The 16,273-nt window shown below is 38.7% G+C and overlaps 2 protein-coding genes across 3 annotated transcripts in view; one reads left to right on the plus strand and one right to left on the minus strand.

The window, feature by feature from the left end:
• The window catches only part of ttf2 (transcription termination factor, RNA polymerase II), a 23,482-nt gene extending 15,268 nt beyond the window's left edge, over positions 1 to 8,214 (minus strand). Inside the window, exons 1-9 of one of the 2 annotated variants that reach the window (XM_015378908.1) lie at positions 8,053 to 8,214; positions 6,676 to 6,781; positions 5,260 to 5,346; positions 5,086 to 5,155; positions 4,078 to 4,869; positions 3,680 to 3,800; positions 1,724 to 1,906; positions 1,484 to 1,638; positions 1,285 to 1,366 (exon numbers count right to left, since the gene is read on the minus strand). In XM_015378908.1, the coding sequence (XP_015234394.1) occupies positions 1,285 to 1,366; positions 1,484 to 1,638; positions 1,724 to 1,906; positions 3,680 to 3,800; positions 4,078 to 4,869; positions 5,086 to 5,155; positions 5,260 to 5,346; positions 6,676 to 6,770 (1,585 nt within the window). In that variant the 5' untranslated portion in view covers positions 6,771 to 6,781; positions 8,053 to 8,214. Of the gene's footprint in view, positions 1 to 1,284; positions 1,367 to 1,483; positions 1,639 to 1,723; positions 1,907 to 3,679; positions 3,801 to 4,077; positions 4,870 to 5,085; positions 5,156 to 5,259; positions 5,347 to 6,675; positions 6,782 to 7,032; positions 7,140 to 8,052 lie in introns of those variants that run through there. The other variant, XM_015378907.1, reaches the window with a different exon arrangement.
• cenpj (centromere protein J) overlaps positions 7,558 to 16,273 on the plus strand; it is a 19,480-nt gene continuing 10,764 nt past the window's right edge. Inside the window, exons 1-7 of the mRNA XM_015378891.1 lie at positions 7,558 to 7,698; positions 8,082 to 8,467; positions 9,783 to 9,906; positions 10,000 to 10,173; positions 10,268 to 10,367; positions 11,432 to 11,537; positions 11,677 to 12,469. Of these exons, the coding sequence (XP_015234377.1) occupies positions 8,111 to 8,467; positions 9,783 to 9,906; positions 10,000 to 10,173; positions 10,268 to 10,367; positions 11,432 to 11,537; positions 11,677 to 12,469 (1,654 nt within the window). The 5' untranslated portion in view covers positions 7,558 to 7,698; positions 8,082 to 8,110. The remainder of the gene's footprint in view (positions 7,699 to 8,081; positions 8,468 to 9,782; positions 9,907 to 9,999; positions 10,174 to 10,267; positions 10,368 to 11,431; positions 11,538 to 11,676; positions 12,470 to 16,273) is intronic.

Raw genomic sequence — 16,273 nt, forward strand, 5'->3', positions numbered from 1 at the left:
GGAAAATCCAGCTTCACAGCAGCAGGTTGAGCCAAACATACTCAAAGTGTGCAGGTTCGTCTTTAAGCACACTTTTTCACTTTTCTCTGTTTCTTCCAGAAGTCTACACTTTCTTTCATGTTTTCTCATCATCGTTACCCACCGCTCATTGTAGGCACCAGATGTGCTCGGGTGGTCAGATCTGCGCATGCCAGTGATGTTATGCTACATAATTGGCTGAACGTTGCCACATGAGGTAAAACATTGTAGTTGCCCAGGTAACGATAATAACATCACGGAGCGTCAGTATGCCAAGTCGGGAGCATCTGTAGTGTTAGCGTGTCTAATGACCAATCTAGTTTTACCTAATCGATAACAAAACTGAAAAAAGAAAACGTTTATGGTGAACAAAGTAACTGCAAGACCATGGTGTAAAGGGGAGAGCACTGTAGCTAGCTGTGCTCAGTAGCTAACAGATTAGCCTCTTTTAGCTCTGTTAGTTATCCATATTAAGCTACACTACTTTTAACGTCAACAACCGTTTTATACAAGCAGAATAACTGTTTTATTCGTCTAAAATCTCTACGAAAGTCGTTTTTAAGATTTTCCCTTTGTCCTCCACTGCCCTCAGATCTTAATACAAGAATAAAAAAGAGCTCAGTCTTAGAAGATAGCACTTTCCTTTAAGAATGACAATGATTGTTTGCTACTTTCGGCTACTTTAGATCGCCAAGGAAATGTAAATTAATAGCAAATATAGGTAATAATATGGTGAGACTACAAAAGAGATTTGATCCTTAAGAAACTGTTGCTATACAGTTTGTCTGAGTCGAGTTTAAATATGTTGACGTCATAAGCAGGGGCCCCGAGCAGATCTGGTTCCTACACCAGCTTGCTACAGGTTTGCCTGCTGTGTCTAAAGGTAGCTAGATGCAGCAACCAAGACTGACAGCAGCTCATTGGCTAATATGCATTGTGTGTTGCCTGGTCCTGGAAGGCTTTACCGTACAAACAGCAGAAGCGATGCAAGTGAAATTAGATACTGTCGTCGGACAACATGCGGTAATTTATAAATGTTTTAAATGAGGATTAGCCAGCAGGTGGGTTCATTAGTGGACCGCGGCCCGCTAATTCGTGACCTCTGCATTAGAATAATTTAAAAAGATAGAAATAAATGTATCAGAACCAGTAAGATTTGAAAAACAAAAAAGGAATGGAAGAGGATTGGTTCATCTTTAGTTTGCTTGATTATATGAGCTGCAGCAATATTTAATATCTGTTTAAAGATACGTGAATAAAACTCACCCAGAATTCCTCCACATGGGTTCTGAGTTTCCCTCCAGAGCAGCCAGGCCAAAGCTCTCCTTTGATGGGCCAATAGTGACACCTGACAAAAGAAAAGCCGTGTTACTCACACAGGACTCTTTCTAAGTAAAAGAACGTTGTATCAACTGTCTATTTTAAATAGAAAAATCAGAAATCATAAACAACATTTGATTTGCACCTTGATGCCTCTGGGGTCTGAGGCCTCCTGCTCAGCATCCGGGCAGGACTCCAGGGATTTATGAAGATGGTCGATGGCCTCACAGGTGGCGTTTTTCACTGCCAGCAGACGCTCATTCGTCATCCTGCCGCCATAATAGGAATGCATCTGAAGATCTGCCAAGGAAAAAATAACAAGGATATCACCAAATGAAAAGCTAAATAAACATTAAAAACTTCAAGTATTCCTAGCATAGCTCACCTGCAAACATTTGGATGTTTCCCTGGCTTAGCTGAATCCCTGAGCAGCTGCCTGAGGCTTGGTGCTGGACTGGGCCCGGTACAGGAGGGGAGGGGAGCAGCATGGTACCACCCTGCCTGTTGAATGGATTCACTGCAGGCCGACCAGCAGCAGAACCGCTGCTCTTAGGCTCATCAACAGACTCTGAAAAGGATTTAAACGCCACAGAAAAGAGGAAACAAACAGAAATTCACCTTTTTAACCGTAAAACCGTCTCAGAGGAAATTTTAGGTTAAAACAGATTTATTACAATGTATTTTCTAATGCTGCACCTCGTGATTATTTCAGGAATCGATTCATGTATTGATTATCTTATCAATTCACAAAAAAAGATACTTTTTTTTTTTAAATCAAAGGAATCCCTTAGTTCTTTAGCATTTATATATAAACATAGAATATATACTACTTTTCCATTAACGATTAGTTTCTTTATTCATATATTTATATAGTAAATGTATATAAAAGTACATTTTTAATGTCTAAATTTTACATCTGTAGCATTTTGTCTCAACTACTGCTGTAAGTAGTTAAGATACCAAATTAATTGATTAGTATTTCAATCATTGATTAATCTGACTCGGTTATTCCTTATTTTAAGAACTGGATGTTGTCTTCAACATTTCTTGGCAAGTTAGGATTCATAAATACTTGAAAATTACAACATCTTAAGCAGCCAAAATGAGCACCGACCACTGAGAAACCACAGCAGTAAAGTAAGAAAACCAAGGTGGCGTCATGTGCGCTGTTCACCCTGACGCTGCTCTCACGCCGTTTCACTGAAAAGTGAGGTACATGGATCTAACAAGGAGGAAACCAAGCAAATCGTTCTGTCATGTTTACCTAAAGCTCAACTGACTAACATCTCGCACAATTAATTTCACAGTTCACACCCGACGTGCTTTGGGCAGCAGAAGCAGCTGGTTCAAATGCAAAGTCTATGGTTGACGCGCATCAAGGTGCGTCAAAAGGTCCTGCAGCGAGTCGCACGCAGCAGGAGGGACGCATCCAAGCAGCGCCTCATCAATATCTGAGCATTTGAGGCGCATATAACGCTTCACGAGGAGCAGATGCTGCAGGTGGAAAATTTTAACTTTTGCTGCTCGATGTGCCACATCAGCCAATCAGAGAAGCTGATCTGGGAGCTGGCAGGGAGACGGACACAGTGCTGCTGATGCAGGTAACTATGATCACTTCTCTGAAACAGTTTATTAACGCTTAAATTGACTTAAAATGGCAAAACCTGCCGGCATGTGTGATTTTATTATTCTGACGCTAGCATCTTCTTACAGTCGCCACAAAAACTCCTGAGAGGCGAACCAGCCTGAGGCAGCTGCTCGGGATTCCCAGTGACAGCGCACCGCCGGTATGTGGGGATCTGAGCGGCTATGACAGCAAATAATATTTGATAACACTAGAATAATAAAAGCGAACATATTTAGCAGGCAGGTTTCACCATTTTAAGTTAATTTAGGAATTAATAAACAATTTCAGTGGAGTGATAATAGGGCTCTGCATCAGGAGCGCTGTGTCAGTCTCCCTGCCAGCTCCCAGATCAGCTTCTCTGATTGGTTGATTTGGTGCATTGAGCAACAGAAATTCAATTTTTGCCAACTCCAGCATCTGCTGCTTGTGAAATTTTGAACATTTGAGCAAAGTTTTCTTGGGAAAAAGAGGAAGTACAATTTGTCATTATTTTAGTAAAGGGCGTGCAATGTATGGCCGTACGCATTGCTAGCTAAAAGCCTTGTAATCATGATCATCTCTAGATTTTCTCTTAAATCCCCCAAATAAAGAAACCTATTGGAGCATGAATGTGTTTCAAGGTGATTTTAAAAATGTTTACTTAAATTAAGCTCATTGCCCTATGCCATTAGGAGGCAGGGAAGCGTTGCCAGTGTTTTGGGGGTTATAAGTCACCTTGCTGAGAGGCAGCAGTGAGGCTCAGGGACTCCAGAGCGTCCTCCAGTTCTTTAACCTGAATCCTCAGCCTCTCTCCTTTATCTGGCAGGGCCGCCACATTCACAGCAGACAGAGTGGCCTAGTGAGGAGAAAAGATTAACACAGAAAAACCTTAAGCAGCATAAAATGTCCAGATAAAAACTGACTATTTATCAGAATCTCATAACAAGTTGGAATATTCTAAAATCCAAACATAATGGTTATTTAAACCTCAACTGAGGTTATTTAGAACAGATTTACTTTTAAAGTGTGTGAGAACTAAAGAAAGCAACCTTTAGAAGAGAAAAGAAATGATTTCTGTGCACTAGTATTTGCATCAGACTGCAGCACAGCCTGAATGTTCATTTAACACCAACCTTCTTCTGCTGGAGCTGCGCACTCAGGAGGCGCTGCATCCCTTTAGGATCAGCGGCAGCCGGCTGAAACCCAGGGAAGCTGGTGATGGTCTTTTGGACAGCAGAAGCCGGAGGAGTCTTCTGAGATGCCGGTTTCACTGAAACCGGCACCACATCATCGTCCTCATCTTGACGGGCTTCTGTTTTATGGGGTTTGACGGCAGCCGGGACGGCTTCTCTGGAAGCTTTGCTGCTATTGGGTGCAGACCCTGCATTCTCTGCTACAGGTTCAACCTGACTCACTGAGCGGCTTTCGTCTTCTTTCTGTGGTTTGTTTCTCTGGAGATCTGGGCCAGTTTGACTGATCTTCTGAGATCGATTGACATCGACGGTAATTTCAGGAGTAGAAATTGTTTTTTCTTCTTTTAACTCCTCGGCTGAATCTTTCTCACTGCTGCCTCGTATCCTCTCTGCTGCTTTATCATCGCCCTCAGCTTTGGAGTTGCTGCTTTCCTCGCTTGAAACCCTCTTCTTCAGCTTCAATCCAGGGGGAAGCAGTTTACCTCGATATGTTTCAGATGAGCCGGAAGCCTCCACATTTTCCTTATGGGAACCTTGTTTTCCTTCAGCATTATGAATCTCTGTAACAGTTTTCTTCTCTCCATCTTTCCCTTCACGCCCGACACTCTGACTGTTTCTCCAGTCTGAGGTTTTTTCCGTCATGCCGGGAGCCTTAAAAGGATTTCTGACGTGTGGAATACAAGAGGGCTGCAGCTGGGAGTCGGTTAGAGGGCTTCTTCTATCTTTTTCTGCCTAAAACATTTAAATAAAACATAAAACCAGCACACAGATACATTAATATTGAGGTATTATAAGGAAAATGAAATTCAATTATCGTAGCACATATTGTGTATATTTAGAGAAACAAAAAGGTAATTTCAAAACAAAAATCTGTCCAGCGTAACCTAACAAAGTGACGTCAAAGACACTGATTACATATAGATAAGGGAATAATGCAGCTGTCCTTACAGCAGTCCAAGGCACATTTCCACACCATCTCTGCCCTGTCCTTTTTCCAACAGCACATCTGTAGTACAGTCTGGAACAAATGAGCCATAAGTATAATGTAAGAATGTTAATTTAAAGAGTTGGTCATCATTATTTATTAATAATGACTATTTTCCATAACTCCAGCCTCCTCACCGGTGGCTCTGCTGCTGTTGACTGAAGCTGATGGCCTGGAGCTCCACCACTGAATCTTCGTGACACAGACAGTGCGATGGCGGGACACTGGAGCAGGCAGCGGGGAGAATAAAGATTAAAACCAGCAGAATATGACAATTTAATCCAAATACGACAAAATAACCAATATTGCCAGCGGAACGTTTTATAAAAAACAAATAGTGACTTTAACGTTAAATAATTTTTTTTTAAAAACCTCTTACAGTGATAAAAAAAAAAAAAAATCAAACTTCAAGATTTAATAGCTTGAAGGGCTAAGTTTATTTAGAATACGTTTTTTTGTTTGTTTTGGTTTTTATTTCCTGTAGGTCTTTATCAGTTCTGAGTATTGTTGGGGACATATTTGATCGTGTTCCTTATGGCCGGAAAATGTAGCCCTATATAAGCCTTATATATCAGTTGATATCTATTGTATTAGGGCTGTAAAAAAAAGCTCTGTTTATGAAGATTTAATTTTTGAAAAATCTGGATTTTTGTTTTCATCAATGCACTTCTTGGGTTTCCGTAGATCTGAGTTACATCAGTGCATCATTTTTTGTTCACCAATAACAGATTTCACTAGCAGACTGTGTAACACCACTAGCTGCTAACATTTTGTTTGTTATAATTTCATTGTGTTTTTGTGTGTTTAGCAAGCATTTTAACAGCTTGAATCTTGTTGCCCTTTAAATTGAAGTAAACTTCCAAAGTCATTGTCATTTTTTTTATGAAACATAAGGGAGGGGAAAAAACTATTAATCAGATTAGGTAGGAAAAATAATCAGAGATTTTATATTTTTAAGCAGTACTACTCTAATTAGTGAATTGTTTACCTATTTAGTACAAGAATTAGAAGAGTTATTTTCAACAATAAAGCTAAACTCTTATCCAGAACCACTTGGTATTCTTGGGGATGTAGGCAGAGGAGATGATTAAGCCTCTCTAAAGTATTTCTAAAGGTCCAATTTTCCACCTAAAAAGGGTCAGGCTTCCTTTTAGCATTGCTTATTGACCTAAATGATTAATTTTAACCTGCTTTCAGCTGTTCTTAAACATATTCTGCCTTCATCATTGCAAAACACACAAATCAAGTGAAGGAAGAACAAGCCCACAGCATCCTACCACCAACACCACACATTACTGACATATTTGTGTTTATCTGCTGTATTTACCTTTAGTAAAAGATGGTGCTGTACATTATGGCTGAATTTATGTTGGGGATCATTATAGTGCACTTATACCAACTCCATTGTTAATAAAAAAAACAAACAAACATCCTTTCCCCCAGAGGTTTGCAATATTGCTCTTTTTTAAAGCTGCTTTAAATTTATGCCTAACAGACCATTTCGATCCTGAAATGTTGAATAGCACATCCTCCTGATGAACTTGATAACATACCTGGCCTGCTGAGTGAAATCACAGCCCTGCTTGTCAATGCAAATGTAAAAGCTCTTGCCCTTATTTGGCCCATCTCTCACGCCGGTTTTTAACATACATACGGTGCCTGTGAAAGGACAAAAAGTTCTTATTTAAAAAAAGAAAGAATAAATAATTTACAGAGAATTGAACTGCCTCGTTGGAGATAAATAAGCATTTTTTTATTTTATAAAACAGAGAAAGGAAATCAATCCACCTTGTGATGCATTTAAACTAACGATGGGTTTTCCAAGAGGTAAAAACACCCAGTCCTCAAGCGTAAAGTAGGTTATGTGTGTTGTTTAGCAACGTATAATACGAATTTTTATAAAAGCTTACCGTGAACGTCACATTTAACTTTGTCCATCGCTTCCCAAGCACTTTTATTCACTTTCTATACAAGCTACAACGTCTCACTCGTTCGGTATTTTATATTGACCAATCACAGCACGCAGAGATCACTTCCGGTTTAGGACTTGTGATGTAAAAGCTCGCCTCCTAGTTTGATGCTTAAATTTTTTCCGAATCAATTCCTAAAACTTGTTTTATATTTTTTTATTATATAAATGGAAAACATTTAACTAGCATCTTCGAGTCTAAAGATATTACAGAAAATATATTCATAAAAATCTTTATTTTGAAATGTTACAATTTTGACCGTTGGCTAAACCGGATGTTTAAATTTTGCCTTTAATGCCACATATTTTTCACAGATTTTTTTTAGGCTGAAAGTGTAATAAAATACTGCAGTTTATTAGTTTGTTTTATTTATTTATTTTTAATCACAAATATTTTAAAAAGTGGAAAAGGCATCAAACAGACGACGCATGAACTGCGTTACCCATAATGCATCAGTAATCATCCGCTCTCGCGGGCTTTGTTTTGATAATGGCGGCATGGTTCAAAAATCGTTTTATTTATGCCAATTTTACGGATGTCAAACTTATTTTATGAGCATAGCAGGTAAATAAATGTTGTTTTTGCACAATTACGGATTCCTTCAATGCAAGTGTTTTTGTCATTAATGTAAAAAACGTTGAAAACCGTTTAATCTGGGGTTAAATATTATACCAGCGAGGGTAAACATGCCTTTTAACTGCTACGTCATTATACAAAATGTTCACTGTTCGTTTTGTGGGCAGTTAACAGCACCAAATCGAAGTTTGTCGCCGTTAAATTCACTTTTGTTATCTATCAGTAAGATTTATAGCCTTTATTTTTAAACCTGGTACCGTCGGGGCTCGTCGTGTTTATGCAGAAATGAACCATGTTGATTTGTTTTAATCTGGAAATTGCTTTAACATACAGTGTGTTTTAGACGTTGCTCATTCTTGATCAAATTAACCCTTAACCTGTTACCGTAATCTGTTTGCCAAATCCCGGATTAGCACACCCTCCCTGAAGCGCCTTGGTCAACATGTCATCGCCGTCACTTCAGTGCTCCTCTGTGGACTTCCTAACCAAGTGGATGCCGAGCAGCACCAGAGCCGGAGTGATCCTCGCTCCATCCCCGGATTTAGCAGGGTCCTTGCGGCATATGACTGCAGCGGTGTCCGCCCCTCTGCACCCAGACGACTCTTTCTCCTCTGATTTCGCCCCGCTGCCTGCCTCCACAGATAGCAGCTTCCTGGATGCGGATGGATGTGTTGGTGGAACCAAACCGGTGAACAATCAGTATCCTCCAGCACTGGATACCTCAGATGGACAGGTCCAGAATTTGGAGCAGATGGCCAGCAAAACCCAGGATCTACCCCTGATGATGAAGCTGGAAGAGGTAGGGAGGGATGGTTTCTATTCATGTTTCCTCTGTGACAGGAAACATCCAGGTTCCTATGTGGGAATGACATTAAAACATATATATTTTTATATTTGATTCTTGAAAACCTTAGAATTTACATCTAAAAATAAATTCTCACACCTAAACAGCTGTTACACATTAATTATAAAAAAGCCTTGGATTATAATGAGAACCAAACACACTTGCATCAAATTCGATTAAATCCACCACCATGCAATATGAGGATTTTTGATCCATCATAAATCCACACCTACAGTTAAATGCAAATATCTCTATTGCAAAAAAGTTCAGGATTAGCTAAATCTAACCAACCAATCCAGGATTACAACACTGTGTACACACTGTGGGTGTTTCAAAACAGCATAGATGAGGGAGATAGAAAAACAAACAAAAATAATCCTAAAACTCTTGTTATATTTTGTTTTATTACATAAATGGAAAATATTTAATTAGCATCTCCAAGTGTAACGATATTACAGATAATATGTCCATGAAAATTTAGATTTTGGAATGTTGCATTTTTGACCGTTGGCTAAACCGGATGTGTAAACAAAATAGTGAAACTGGACGCTTACAGAAAAACAGAATCAGTAAAATTGAACTGAAGTGATGCAGGATCTCATTGGAATTAAAGTCAACGCAGTGACAGTAACATAAGAATAGCCTCAGGACCAAAGGGATAATACCCATGCACTGCTTTTACATCCCCTGCTATTTTAAGCATCTCACCCTCAAGGGGCTTAAAATACGAAGGTGTTGTTGTTTGAAGTAAGTAGGAGCTGGATTTAGTGGAAGCATGAGTTAATTTGTTTGTAATCAAACATATCTTGTTAAGTTCCCTTAAAACAAACTAATTCTGTAGGAAATAGGCCTGTGTGATCAGTTTCAGTTTCTATTGGTGTAATAATCCAACTCCTATTAGAGCACCTTTACTCTTTGGAACTTCATACATAGACTTTAACAAAAATGTTTTTCACCTTTTAGCTTTATGGAGTAAAACAAACATAACAAGGTTGATAATTAGTGCTATCTACTCCTGCAGAGAAGGCAGCTTATTAACCAACATGTTTCTCTTAAGTAGCCAAACGTGGTTTGCAGCATTAGGTAGGGCAGGGGCAGTGCTACACAAAGCCAGAGAGATGTGAACTCAGATTTTTTCCCCCTGTAGCATCTCTTTAAAAGGATTTAAATTGGATGGTGGAAAACATTTTTTAAAATATATATGTTCACATTGATTCTCTAACTTGCCTGTTTATGGTTTGTTGTGTGAATAAAACATGCATTTCTGTAGTTGAGGAAATGGCAGCAGCAGATGCATGAGCAGCTGAAAGCACAACAGCTGGAGGAGCTGCTGTGTCTGCAGGAGGAGCAGCAGAAGCTACTAGGGATTGTGAATGTGTCTCAGATCTGCACAGGTTAGTAAAAGAAGCTTCTAGAATTTATTATTTTGTTTATTTAGCTAAAATAGAAAATATTAATACATCTTCCATTTTTATTCCATTTAACAGAAGGATCAGGGCTGCCAGGAGCACAATGGCAAAGAAACGCTGTCCAGCACAGCCCTGAAAGGAGCTGTGTTGAGGTGGAACATGGACTCTGTGAGCTGCATCTCACACCAACAAGAAGCCAGGAGCAGCTTTTTGGACGTAAGGAACATGAGGACGAGGAAAACAACAGTGAGGGTGAGATTTATTATGTGTGGTTTGAGAGAAGCAAATTGAAATGCTTTTTTTTGTAAATAAATAATGCAAATGGATTTTCCACTAATACCTGCAGACTCCTGTGAAGAGAATCTGAAACAGAACGTGGACCATGTTAATATTTCTGAGCCAGGCAGTGCAACGATGCAACGTGAAGCCAACACCAGTCTGGACAGGTGAATAACCCCACATTATAGAATACAGCCCCATAACGTACCGATGTAATGAATACGAACTTTAAAATCTAGAAAAATGTGACTACATCCAAATTTTGTAATGACTGCCTCAAAATGTAATGTTTTCCAAGGTTGCATCGCGTAATATTCTTACTAAATTTGCTTAGGCTTTAAGAAGAGCATGGCAGCTTTTCCTAAACAGTGAGTCTCTACAAAAAGATTTGGGAATTATCCTTTAATATAACAAAAAACTTATCTGCAATTATCGAGGTAATTTTGTTCCATTATTGTAAAAAAGTGGTTTCTTAATTAAAATTTGAAAAATTCAATCTAGAAATGAAACTTTGAAAAACATCTTAATAAAAAAAAGTTTTAAGAGTAACTATTCTGTTATTTTTAGATTTTACTTTCTAAAAACATTACTTACCGTACTTATTTATTTATTTTCAATTTTTAATGTTTTAAACTTAGTTTCTTTAATAGATTTTAGATTTTCTCCTTTTATTTGATCAGATTGTGTTTTGCAGTCTTTTTACAAAACGGTTTAAGTTGTTCATGCATTCATAAAAGCAATAGGGCTTCTTCCTTACTCATTAAAAAAAACAAAACATGAGAAAGCAGCTAAATAACCGCAGTTTAGCTTCTTTTTTTAACAGTATTTGGAAGATTGAAATGCTTAGGGTCCAAAACACATATATTACATGTATATTTATTAGGATGAACACAAAATCTAGTTGATTAATTAGTAAATACTGTGCTGCACTATCATTTTTAACAAAGAGGAGGCGCCACTTTAAATAATAACATTGCTAAGATAATGCTGCAAAAAAATATAACAAATATAGGTCAAGTGAATTTATAACACTTTGAGGTACGGTAAATATTACTAAATGTCTCTGTAGTTTTGCTTTACTACATTTTTTAGTTCTGATTGTATCACATTATTATGTAATGCAGCATTACACAGTCTTTTATTTTATTAAATATTGAAAGGACAGGAAGTAGCAAGTAGATTTCTAACAATCAATCAGACAAACAATCAGTTCTACATGTCTTTTCTCTAGGCCGATAAAACCAGGCATCGGGGGACAGAAGAAAACCTTTGAGGAGCTTCTGGAAGAGCAACTGAGGCTGGAGGAGCAGAGACTGAAGTCTGCCCGGCAACAAGCTGTAAGAAAACACCTATCTGAAGATTATGTTGTAAATAGAAAAATTCACAAGGTTAAAACTGAAGCCATTTCCAGATTTTATTTCACTGTCATTGTCAACTTTGCTTGTTTAAATGATGCCGTTATTTTTATATTTGTAGAATCCAACCAGAGCTGAAGCTTCGGTCCGCACCAAGAGGCCCTTTTTGAAGCGGGGCCAGGGCCTTTCCAGGTTCACCAACAATTCAAAAATTTCATCACAGAAGGAAAAGGACAAAAAGCACCAAAAACCACCAGCTGAAGCCAGAGCAATCACTCGCAGCCACTCTGCACCTGGCTCCATCCTGAAAGGCGGCTCAAACGGAGTCCCGCAGCTTCCCGTCCAACGCAAAACCGCCATACTCAACAAGGAAAACCGACTGAAGGGACGCTGTTCGCCGCCTCAGGATATCAGGGCTGAGAAGGCGCCACAGATAAAGGTTCTGGGGAGTCATCAGAGACAGAACACAGGACCGGCTACCGTTCAAACTGAGCCAAAACCCAGACAAATAAAACACCTGCTGGGGCAGGAGAAGGAGCAAAATGTAGGAATCCCAGTTCAGGCTGTGAGGAACAGTGGCTGTAATCTGCAGCCGAATCCTGTCACCAAACAGGTGGGTCTGATAGAAGGGCCAGGGAGGCCTGCAAGAGACGATGGGAAGGAGAAAAGTTCTGGTTCTGGAGTGGAATCAGCAGAAGTAGAAGCTGGACCTCCACAGGATTCCTTTGAGCTGTCGTTCCAGGAGAAGCTTCAGGGGTGGGAGTGCAAACGGCAGCTGGAAAGGATGGAGCTGGGAGAGTTTGAGCTGTTGGAGCAAGCGGCCGAGGAGCTGTCCTTCTCATCCAACTCCTCCTTTGTCATGAAGGTGCTCAATTCAAAACCCCGTTTGGTAAAAAAATCTGACACAGATTGTTTTTTTTCCTACAATGTTAGTTTATATGTTTTTTACATGTTGCAACAGTTCTTAACAAGAAACGTTTTGGTCAGTGTTTGGTTCTAGAATTCAGAAAATTAGTGTTAGATTTTTACAGTGTTTGAGATTTTATACAGTTAATACAAAGTAGAGCAGAGTTATTATGAGATTAAGCAGCGCAGGGTTTTCCTTCTTTTTGATTTTAAATGCTTTGTTAAATGTTTGCAGATATCCCAAAGCACAGCTCCGATTATATTTAAGCAACAATGTTTTAGGTTTTAAGTAAACATTTCATAAATTAAGTGTATTTACCCTTAATTTGAGTAGGTAAAATAAGATAATTAGATAATATGCACTTGAAAAAGGACAATGTAATTGTGTTTTCATGTTTTAAATGTAAATTTTCTTGTTCCATTGGCAAAATGTCTCTAACCTCCTCAATCCAAAAACAAATGCACTTATTTTAGGAAAAAAATGACTTATCTACATTTGGATTTTTTTCCAGTGCAGCTTTTTAAGCAAGTTGTGTACTTTGACTGGGTCTTTTCTAACATAAGCCCACAGCATTATGCTGCCACCACCATACCTCACAGAGTTTTTCAGGGTGACGTGCGGTGAAAGCTCTCAAAATAATATTTTTTTTCCATGTTTGCCGCGTTTCCTATAGAATTTGCTGCAAACATTTCTATGAACAGTTTTTCAGTCGGCAGAACTTCCCACTCGCATATTTATGGCTTCCTGTATTATTCTATACAAACTAGTTAATTAATAATGAATCGGTTTAATTGTGATTTAATAATCGATTAATCATTAACTGGAGTATAGAGACTAAAACAAAGCAACGGCCTCAGAGCAGTAGTTATTTACACCCACATTGTAAAAAAATGTATAAACATTTAGCATTTAAGATGAAAAACCTTTTTTGTCTGTGAATATGCTCCATCCAGAACTCCTTAAGTGGCTTAGTTTTAGTTTCACCTTGTTTAATTTCCGTATAAAGTCTTCTTTAAGGAACCTTTTCCCATCTGATTAATCAAATAATAATGGCCAGATTAATCAGTCAGCGAAATAATCGTTAGTTGCAGCTCTAATGCAACCTGGAGTTCCTGAGCCTCATGGGGCTCTTTGTTCCGTCTCAGAGGCTCTTATGTACGGCTGAAATGCTGCAGCTGTTTTTATGTGGTTGGTTTAATATCCACATAGATCCAGAGAACACTTTTTTCTTTTGTTCAATCAAACCTTAAACACTTCTGCATCTGCCCTAAATGTGGTATTTAACATTCAATATATTCTTTTTTTTTTTTTTCTGATTTAATCATATTAACTGATTTTCATATAAATTTCAAAACGTCCCTAACAGAGCACTTCACTATCAATCTGCAGGTTTACTAGTGGTTCCTAGAATTTCTAAAGTAGAATGGGAGGCAGATCTTTTAGTTATCAGGCTCCTCTCCTGTGGAACCAACCTCCAGCTTTAGTCTGTGAGGCAGACACCCTGTCTATCTATGTTTAACCTCTCAAGACCCATGTGAGAGGTTTGAGTTTTGAGAGTAACTCAGAATGCATGAAAATTCCACCAGTAAAATGTTTACCAATATAAACATGTTAGACATCATTGGGAAGCTTAGATTCTCCACAATTCAACCACTAAGTTCATTTTATGGACACAGCGAGCAACAAAGCACAATTAACACAGATATAGCGGCATGCCAAAATGTAAACATAACAAAGCAGCCACAGCTACATACCTTTGAAGGCATCCAGAAGCCAGTTTATAAATCCAATCTTCAATTTTTTATGCTCCATTTGTCGATAAGGGTCCACAGATTAAAAGTAATCCAGCATATTAGTAATAAAAATATTCCATGATGAGAAAATCGCCCATAGCATCAGGGTGTTGACATCAGAAAAGTCAGCTGGTCATAGCTTTTTCTCAGCATCTTGCTTATATTTAGTTGTAATACTTATTTCCTCGGTTATTAGCCCGCAATGTTTGATATGGTTCTTTACATCATCTTCTTATCTACAAGACACAAGTGTCTGCATATTTTTATGATGCGATTTGAGCCGGATATAGTCCCCGAAAACTCACTTCCGGTCACTTCCTGTCAGCCAGTGATGCGCAGTATTACACGTCATAATTTTCTGGAATTATTGGTTAAGACCACGTGGGCTGTTGGACTTTGTAGCCAATGAAATAAGGTTTTGAACAAGCATACATGTGCCTAGGGTATTTAAAGGGGTACCACATTACAGGCTTGTGTTAGAGAGACACAGACAGCTGCAGCTGGAGCCATGTGCACAGCTCAAAGGTGAATAATAGAAACAGTCCTATTTTTCCTAAGTTTGGACTCTGATGTTGTTTTATTACAATGATGCTTCTGTCTCCTTGAACCCCAGTCGGCCTCAGCAGATGGCCGCTCACACTGAGCCTGCTGGAGGTTTCTTCCTGTTAAAAGGGAGTTTTTCCTCTCCACTGTCGCTACAAGCATGCTTAGTGTGAGGGATTGCATTTGAGTCAATGAGTTGATGCAATCAACTGGTTTTCTTTAGATAGAAAACTTTAAACCAATCTGACAGTATGATCTGGTTGAACTGTGTCTCTAAAGTGCCTTGAGATGACATGTTGTGAATTTGCACTAAATAAATAAACTGAATTTAATTAAAAACCTAACTGAAAATAAATCATATAAAGCGAAAGAGTTCAAAGTCTTTACAGCAGACCAGCATTTTCAGCAGCCTGAGGCGGATGCTGTCTAGAAGTCTGGTGGACCTGCTTACTATAATGCTAAGGCTGCAACTGATTATATTAATAATCTGTCGATTTTTTTATTTATTTAATTGATTAATTAATCAGATAGTTAAAGTTTCCTTAAAGGAGATTTGATACAGAATTAAAAACTAAAACTTAGAAACTAAAACCTTTTCGACTAGTGGAGTTCTGGATAGAGCAGAGGTCTTCAACAGGGGATCCGTGACCTCTAGGGGTCCACAGTGGTACTGCATGGGGGTCCCGAAAGTTTTTGGATGATTAGAGTTTATTTTTTTATTCCCCCTGCAAGTTTTTCACTAATTGAAATGTCTTTTAATCCACATTAATATGAATTCAACATACTGTAGTAAACAGATAAATGGAGGCAGAAGATGTCTTTCAGTCATCAATGCTCACATTCAGCGACACGCAGGAGCTCTTTCAAGCTGGGCACCGTTTCATTCACAACACCACAAAACCAGCTGATTGCGTCCAGTCATTGCCTTGGGAGACGTCTCTCCTCATGTAGAGTCACTAAACATTAGCTTGCATTTTGTTTGTTGAATCTGAAGGAATCCCTCATGTCGAGCATGCATGCAGCGACAGTGGAGAGGCATACAAAAGGAACATAGAAAAGTCTATAATTACTTTCTATTAGAAAAGCTAACAGTAAACTAGCTCCATAGGTGGCGGCTCTCTCTAAGATAGAAACAGTTAAGCAGAGAATTTGTTAACTGGTTTTCATGTCGAAGGATGAACCATCACATAGAGAGAAACGGGACAAAATCCTGAATAACGGGCACAACTCTATCATCTATAATCAAAGGTGTTGATGTTTTTCTCCAGGACTCTGTCACAGCTGAACAGGAACAGACTACATGAAGCTACTATGATGAGAAAAAGTAGAGAGACCAGAACGTTAGAGATTTAACTGACAAATACTGCAGAATTGGAGAGCAGAGATAGAATAAAGCAGAATGATAAAAACTGGTCCCCATGTCATCCAGCATACTAAGCCTATAGCAGCATAAATATAGAGATAGCTAGATTTAA

Source organism: Cyprinodon variegatus, unplaced genomic scaffold, assembly GCF_000732505.1.
Source record: "Cyprinodon variegatus isolate N-32 unplaced genomic scaffold, C_variegatus-1.0 Scaffold181, whole genome shotgun sequence".
NCBI lineage: Eukaryota > Metazoa > Chordata > Actinopteri > Cyprinodontiformes > Cyprinodontidae > Cyprinodon > Cyprinodon variegatus.